At 41.1% G+C, this 8,820-nt stretch overlaps 1 protein-coding gene across 2 annotated transcripts in view; it reads left to right on the forward strand.

The window, feature by feature from the left end:
• The window catches only part of LANCL1 (LanC like 1), a 25,600-nt gene that overhangs the window by 1,359 nt on the left and 15,421 nt on the right, over window positions 1-8,820 (forward strand). Inside the window, exons 1-3 of one of the 2 annotated variants that reach the window (XM_015558120.1) lie at window positions 38-89; window positions 2,554-2,608; window positions 4,688-4,805. In XM_015558120.1, the coding sequence (XP_015413606.1) occupies window positions 4,745-4,805 (61 nt within the window). In that variant the 5' untranslated portion in view covers window positions 38-89; window positions 2,554-2,608; window positions 4,688-4,744. Of the gene's footprint in view, window positions 90-2,553; window positions 2,609-4,687; window positions 4,806-8,820 lie in introns of both variants that reach the window. The other variant, XM_006778937.2, reaches the window with a different exon arrangement.

Here is an 8,820-nt window from a genome sequence, read left to right on the forward strand (position 1 = left end):
CCGGCGCCATGGCGCAGAGGGCCTTCCCGAACCCCTACGCCGATTATAACAAGTCCCTGGCCGAAGGCTACTTCGATCCCGAAGGGCGGGTGAGTCGGGGGCGCCGCCGCCCGCATCCCCTCCTCCAGCCCAGCCCCGGGGTTTGGCCAGGAGCTTAGCTTTGCCCGCAAGGGAGGCGCATCCCTTTAAAAACAAACACCACGTCTAATGCGGTGATGACGACATGAAATCTATCTCAAATAGATAAAGTGCATGCTAAAATATACGGTTTGAGCCCTCACCTGTGGACTATCTGTAAGGAATCGTTCATATGATGGAAATAACCTCAGTCATTAATATCTTACATTCCAAAACTAGGCGGGCGTGCAGCCTACCGTGCGCTTTTGCACTTTTGATCCTTTTTATGTGCGTTTTAAAGGGAAGTCAACATCCTGGCGGCATTTCACAGGCGCCCTGTGCACTGAAGGAGGGGCAGAGTGATGGTGAGACTGGAGGGTGTGTGGTAAAGGCATCTTCACACCCAAAGCGCTGGGACGGATCTGGGACGCGGGCCTGACATCCTTTGCACCGTTCCCACGCTTTGTAGGACGTTCCCCACAGCCGAAAAGTGCCAGGAAATTAAATTGGTTTGCAGCTCACAAACTACTGTGCAGAAGAGAACCTGCAAATGGGTTGCCGGAGGCCTGGGATTTCTCTTTTTGGGGAAACATAAACTGTGAAGAGAGAATGGAGTTCCCTTTGAGAATACCACCTCAATGAGCCCTGACCGGTTTGGCTCAGTGGATAGAGCGTCGGGCCGACTGAAGGGTCCCAGGTTCAATTCTGGTTGCGAGCACATCCCCAGTAGGGGGTGTGCAGGAGGCAGCTGATCCATGTTTCTAACTCTCTATCCCTCTCCCTTCCTCTCTGTAAAAAATCAATAAAATATATATATATATTTTTAAAAAATACCTAGTTGAGAAATCCTAAGAGTGAGTTAGATTGGATAAGTGCGCGCACACGCACACGCACACGCACACACACACTATATATATATATATATATATATATATACATTTTACCAGTTTCTTTCTTCTAACCTCAGTCATATGAGAGCATTTCACATGTGGTATAATGGCCTTAGATTTTTCATATCTGTCAAGTTAACTCTATGTGGTTCTGTTGATTTGTTCGTTAAAGCACTCATCCGTATAACCTGGGCCAGTGATGCTGGGAGGAGGGAGGTCAGAGATGGACAGGAGGTGTAGGACAGAAGGGTATCAAAGTGTATATGGAGCTAGAGTCAATCTGATTTTTTAAAATATATTTTTATTGATTTCAGAGAGGAAGGAAGAGGGAGAGAGAGATAGAAACATCAGTGATGAGAGAGAATCATTGATTGGCTGCCTCCTGCACACACCCCACTGGGGATCGAGTCTAAAACCCCGTGATGTGGGAATTGAACTTGGGACCCTTCAGTCCGCAGGCCAACACTCTATCCATTGAGCCAAACTGGCTAGGGCAATCTGATTCTTATAAGACCAAAACTGAGCTGCCGAAACAAAGCTGCTTATAATTACCTTGAGGTAGATGGCGTCCTTTTGGCAATTTGGACCTGCATTCTGCCTAGCTCTGCAGATCCTGAAGCTGAAGTATTTGTCTCGTCTTGTTGGAGGAAGACATGCTGTTTCATGACAACTTGGCAAAAAGAACACTTAAGGAAATATACTAATGACACAGACTTCAGAAACATGCAGCTCACTATTTAGGCTACTTATAAATTATGTGCTTTCTCTCCCTTATTTCTAAGGGAGACAAAAAATATCAATAAATTTAAACTCAGGTCCAAAAATATCAATGTAATTTATTACGTAACACATGGTTTTTGGACAAATCCCTAAAAGAAACTAGCATACAAGTTCTAAAAGTGTTTAACATTGAACACCAAGGATGAGATCCTGGAGATCTGTTCGCCTTATTTTGTTAACATACACATGTTAATAAGGAACTGCTCTGTCTCCTGGCCTCTATCAGAAAAATGGGGGGAGGGGCTTTTAGAGACTTTTTCAAATATTGCTAGAGTTTGAATAATTTTGTGGTCTGCCTCAAGTAATCAATATTCTCAGGCAGGTCACCTTTATTAAGAGCAGTTATGTGCCAAATAGAAAGTAACTTCTCTTCCTGAGGCATTCTCGTTATTCTTGGTCCGTTAAAGTAAGGCAAGCAAGATGATCAATTACCCATGATTTATGAACAGAAGATGACATGTTCCCATGTAGATGCGCTCTTCTATCTAGTTGAGGTTTATAGATCTTTTATGTTAATATTGAAATATATTTTACCTTACTAAATGTGTTTTCAAGACTTTTGAAATCTTAACCTCTTGGCAGAAATTGTTAAGTAATGGGAGCATGTCCTTCAAACAATGTGGTTTCTTCAGAGTGTGAAATAAGACATCATCCAGGTGCTTCCGAATAAATAATCCAGAGGTGGTGGATAGTCTGATTTGCCTTATCAGAGATGATTTTCAGAAGCAAAACTTAATATCTTATTAATATTGCCTTCTTTTTTCAGTGTCACAATGTCCTTTTTAGAATATGAGATTATGATGCCAACAGGTAGCAGTTAGGTTTGTTTTTACAATTCTTTTCTTTTTCATTTATTTTTTTTTATAATATATTTTATTGATTTTTTACAGAGAGGAAGGGAGAGAGATAGAGTGCCAGAAACATCTATGAGAGAGAAACATCGATCAGCTGCCTCATGCACATCTCCTACTGGGGATGTGCCTGCAACCCAGGTACATGCCCTTGACCGGAATCGAACCTGTCCGCAAGCCGACGCTCAATCCACTGAGCCAAACTGGTTTCAGCGTTTTTACAATTCTTACATGATGAAATAAAATGTACCCTTGTGATGTTCCCCAACATTGTTTGGAAATTTGACTGCTTTGTGAAATACAAGCCTGGGAATCAGAATCCTAAAATTATTGAGGGACCCATTAAAGTGACCCTTTTTTAATATATATATATTTTATTGATTTTTTTATAGAGAGGAAGGGAGAGAGATAGAGAGTTAGAAACATTGATGAGAGAGAAACATCGATCAGCTGCCTCCTGCACACCCCCCACTGGGGATGTGCCCGCAACCCAGGTACATGCTCTTGACTGGAATCGAACCTGGGACCCTTCAGTCCACAGGCTGACGCTCTATCCACTGAGCCAAACCGGCTTCGGCTAAAGTGACCTTTTAAGATACTTCATGACTCAGTGTATACAGAACTTTTGAAATACTTTTCCGTTGCCTTTAGGACAAATAACATAATGATCCTGTGGTCTCACAGTTTGCCCAGCATCTGTGGGTCTTCATATGGATGTCACTAACCCCAAAGCCCCAGCCTTAGTGAGCTTCAGTCCACCTGCAAATTATTACTTATTATAGACCATGAACTATTAAAAGATGTTTATTTTTATAAATAGATTTTTATAAATATTCTCATTTTTAGAATACAAAACCAATTTCTTTAGGGAATTAACATTGGTGCAGCTTAAATACTAAAAATCCAATGGTTTGAAAACAGCAAACATCTTCTGATTTGTGGTTAATTTAATAAAATGATGTTTATTATAATAAAAATATTAGTTTCACTAATAGACGATTTCTACTAGATAGAAATGACTGTGAGCCAGTTTATCTTTGGCCTATTTCAGTATTTAATTAAAACCTTTATGTAAAACACTGAAGTTACAAGAATACAGTTCACTCTTGAGCAGTGCAGGGGGTTAGTGACACGACCTCCCAAGCAGTCGGAAGTCGGAGTGTAACTGCAGTCAGCCCTCCCCATACTCGATTCCCAACCTCGGAGTTGCCCCTTGAACAACACAGTCAAGTGAAAAAAAAAACACATAAAGGTGGACCTGCACAGTTCAAACCTGTGTGTTCAAGGGTCAACTATATTTCCTGCCTTGAGTAGTACTTTCAAGTTTTGTTTCTTTGTTGTTGTTGTTGTTTAAGAATAAAACATAGTAAGTCCTAACTGTGACTTTAAGCAAACCAATATATAAGGAAACCAATTTCACCAGAGGCTGAGTGATATAAACAAGGGTTAAGTCGCTACAGCATATTTCTGGTCACAAAAACATCACCAAACTTCTAAATAAAGACCCAAACCACTTCTAATACTAAACACTGAAATAATTGTGAGCTATATATACATTAATAAAAAGTCTGATAATTCTTCTCCAACCCACTTAGGTTCAAGGTCGGGGTTCAGGGGAGCCTATCCTGGCAGCACAGGGAGCAGAGCACGAACCCATCCTGGACAGGATACCCTTCCATCCAAGACAGAGCGCGCGCACACACACACACACACACACACACACACAGGGACGATATAGATGCCACTTCCCTCACATGCACGTCTTTGGGATGTTGGAGGAAACAGGAGTTTACAGAGAAAACTCACACAGACGTGGGGAGAACATGCAAACCACACAGACTGGACCTAACAGGAATCGATTTTTTTTCCCTTATCAATGTTCCAATGAAATAACATTGAATGATGACCTGCTGTAATTGTCCAGTTCTCCCAGGCAGAAAAAATGTGGCCTAAGTGGAAATAAAGTACCCTCCTATTTTTGATAGCTACAGTGCAAGAAGTCAAGTGGCCCATTTATTGTGATGTTTGTTTTCCTCTTCATGTCTACAGCTGACTCCTGAGTTCTCACAGCGCTTGAACAATAAGATTCGCGAGCTTCTGCAGCAAATGGAGAGAGGCCTGAAGTCAGCAGACCAGCGGGATGGCACCGCTTACACTGGCTGGACAGGTACGAGGTGCTGACCGTGAGCTGGTGTAAGCATTGCAAGAGGGAGCCAAAGCATTACCTGTCTAGAGCAGTCAGACTCATCTGCGTGTGAGTGACCGCTGTGCTCTCAGCCTGGCCATGGCATCTTGTGGATTCTTCACAGTGCTCTGCACTTAGGAAAGGATATGCATATTCATGAAATTCAGGCCTGCCACAAAAGTAGATGGCTGCTGAACTTGTGAAGAGACAAATTGATGTTCAGCATTACATAGTTAATTTGGAGATGAAATTTCAGTGGGAAGAGTCCCACAATACTGTGTGAAGTGGAGGTAAGGAGAATTTATCTACAGGAAGTAAAACATGTCCAGAAGCACTTTCATAAAAATTGCATGTAACAGGGAGCCATACAGAACACAGGGTAAAGCATAGATTCTGTGGACTAATCCTTCCATATAGTCTTTGCTGCTTGGTTTGCATTCATGGATTTACCCATCATTGAGAGGTTGGAGAAAATTTGGGAAGGAATGGCAGATATGTGTCAAAAAGGTAAGAGAGAGAAACCAATGCAGGAAAGTTGAAGAACTGAAATTAGTCTACTAATGTGGAGAAACAGAAAGACTTTTATAATCTGTTTTATAATCTTGAAGAAAGCACAGTTCCATGACTCACCATTTCCCAGTTACTTATATACCATATATATAATCTTTCAGGGACATTGAAGGTCATCCTATATAATAAAAGGCTAATATGCAAATCAACCCAAAGGTGGAATGACCAGTTGCTATGATGCACACTGACCACCAGGGAGCAGATGCTTGACACAGGAGCTGCCCCCTGGTGGTCAGTGCACTCCTACAGGAGGAGCACTGCTCAGCCCAGAGCCAGGCTTGCCTCACAGCAGTCGGACATCCCCCAAGGGCTCCCGGACTATGAGAGGGCCCAGGCCAGACTGAGGGACCCCCTCCCCCCTCCTTAATGCACAAATTTCGTGCACCGAGCCTCTAGTATCTTATAAAATAAGTGGAATGCATGGGCCCTCCTCCCTCTTACAGTTTTGTTTTATGACTTATGATTTTTGTGGATTTTAGAAGCTTAACACAAGGAATGTTAAGATGAGAATAAAATGAAAGTATTGCTTCAAAATGGAAGTTATAACAGTTGTCATTTATTCAGTATCTGCTGTGTTGTCAATATGCCATAATTGGTAGTTAATCTCATTAATAAACACTACTATTCATTTTAAATTATGAGGATTTACAAAACAGGACAAGTACAATGCAGTGGTTGAGCATTAGCAAATGGTTACTGTACATTAATATTCAAAAACAAGAATTCAGTACTTTAATAATAAAACATAATGAATAAATTTAGGTTCCCAAAGGAATGAGGATCATCAACATGCAGTTTTGTGATCATTTGAATGTTGAAGGACAAGAGTAAAGATTAAAATACGATTCTTGTTAATGAAATGTTACTAGGATTGACATTTGAATGACAGAAGCCGGAGACTGTGTACGTGTATGCCAATAACTAACGTTACAGGCTAGGCACCATCTAAGTGCTTTGCACTAATTAACTAACTTAAGTCTCAGAAGAACTCCATGGCATGGATACTATTCGTAGCCCCATTTCACAGATGAGAAAGGTGAAGCAGAGCGAGATTGCATATCTGTTCATGGTTACAAAGCTAGAAAGTGACAAAGTTAGGATGCAGCCCAGCAAGCCTGGCTTTAGAGCTCCTGCTCTTTACCAAGAGAGATGTCTACAGAGAGAATGAAAATGTGTGTGTGTGTGTGTGTGTGTGTTTACTACACTTTTACATTTGAGTTTACAGCATTTTATAAGTGAGGTGAAGATCTGTACATAAGCTCTCAGGTGAAGTAATTTAAGCAATCACAACACAATGATACTCGTGTACAAACTTTTTAGAAATGGCTAATGACTAGTCGGTTTTAAGTGTTATAGAAAACCATAAGCCCTAATAAAACATTAAAGAAATTTGGAAAGAAAGGAATTTGGAAATGGCTTGTTAGACAGGCAAGAGTACTTCCTATTTAAAGTCTGTAAGAGGAAGTTATTAGGGATCAGACATAAAGTAAACCCTGGAAGAATTATGGGCATTTGCAGATGGAAAAATGAGATCTCCATTGTGGTTCTATAGATGGTGTTTTCCTCCCTAATCCTGAATTAACATATTAGCATGGTTAGAAAATTAACTGAGCCAAAACAGAAGCTTTTCCTTGTAATTGCTTGTATTTGAAAAGGCTTGCTGGGGATCTTATGTGAAATATCACCCAAGTCTGAAATCAAACTTGCAATAAACAGCTTCAGTTCTTATCACCAAAAGCCTCCTTTATAAAACGAGTATATTGAAGTGTAATGCATCATGATATTGATATATGACATATGCCAGCAATAAACATTTTGTTCATTTTTTAGCCTTACTCCTCTTCTGGTAGATTATCAAAAGTTCTTTATAGTACATGCTCCTAGTTTTGGAAGCAAGGGAAGCATTTGGATTCTCTAGGTGCCCCATCAAGAACTATTCTATACATCTGTGCACATAACAGACAGTGCAGAAAACTAGCAGGCAAGGAGGCCCCTGCAGGTCAAGCCTGATGGCCAGCTACGGCGTGGTCCTAGGTGGTGTCCAGGGATCTGTGGGGAATCACTACAGAGCATAACACCCCTGCATTAGGCTGTTCTGGATTTTGTTCCAGCTTGATTGTAGGTTCTAAGGGGCGAAGGCTTTAAAGTTCCTTATAAAATGGAAAGCACAAAACACTGGTGAGAAATTAAATGAGTAGATGAAGTATTTTTGTGTTAGAAATAAACATTTAGTATAAAAGATTCCTTTCAGGTAACATGGTAAAAAGGTTAAGTAAACCCAAGGGATGGCTAATCTCACTAGTGTCTTTAAGAGAGAATGAGGGAAAGTGCTAGCCTTCATTTAATTTCATTTTTCTCTCTCTTAACTGTGATGATTCCTAAGGGAAATGATAATCAACTCACACTTTGAGGGGAAAAAATGCACACAGGACTCTAGAGGCTTTAGTTCTAAAAGACATGACCGAATTTTCTGTAACCAACTCACAGTGTTAATGAGGCTAAGATCGGCATATAGTTTCTCTTTTCAAGTATTAGATAGCATTTTAAATAAGAGGATATGCAGCACAATCCCAGGAGTAATATGAACTTGCGCTCTAAATGTAAGTCATTAAAGTATTTCAAGATGCTGTGCCTCTGATCTGCCAAATGTACAGCCTTTGAGCTGCAGCTTGAGCATGTGGTCTTAGTTTCTGCCGATAGCATTTATTTGAAAGGAATCGCTCTGGCCAGGTGTCTTTTCTGTGCAATTTGATCTCCTTATTAAGTAGCTCTACATCAGAGCCAGCATTTCAGTGTGTAATCTGAGCCCTGAACAAGTGTCCTTCACCTTCATGAGCCCCTGTGTCTCCCAGCAGGAGCTGGTAGGACACGAAGGGATCCAGGGTGTGGATCTACACTGGGTCTCTTAGAGCCCTTCACAGTGACCTCTAGATAGGTAAGTGCATCGACAGTGCTGCCTGCTTTCTTTCTGCCTGCGCTTTATTTGGTATTGATGTTATCTTAAATTGCGAAGACACAGGCTGGAACAACTGGAAGGGTAGGATATCACCAGTGTGCTAGGGCGAGGCACAGAGAGCAGGATGAGTGTTTGTAGATTGACTAGAAGAAATGGCAGGAAGGAAAGAATGAAGACATATCTAAGCAATTCGATTTTTACATACCAAAGAGACTGGGGCTGTGTCTTGTCATTTTCATTCCAGTTACTTCAGCACTTAACACAGTGGGCTAGGTCTATAGTTGGTGCTTAATAAATACATGTCGAATGGATGGGTGAATGGATGGATGGATGGATGGATGGATGGATGGATGGATGGATGGAGAGTGCTCTGCCAGTACGATTCTTGATACCATTTATGCAAACTGAAAACAGTACCTTAAAACTAGGTGGAATAGGCAAAGGATGGGAATTCAATGCAGTTCTTATATT

The sequence above is a fragment of the Myotis davidii genome, unplaced genomic scaffold (assembly GCF_000327345.1).
Source record: "Myotis davidii unplaced genomic scaffold, ASM32734v1 scaffold268, whole genome shotgun sequence".
NCBI classification, from domain to species: domain Eukaryota; kingdom Metazoa; phylum Chordata; class Mammalia; order Chiroptera; family Vespertilionidae; genus Myotis; species Myotis davidii.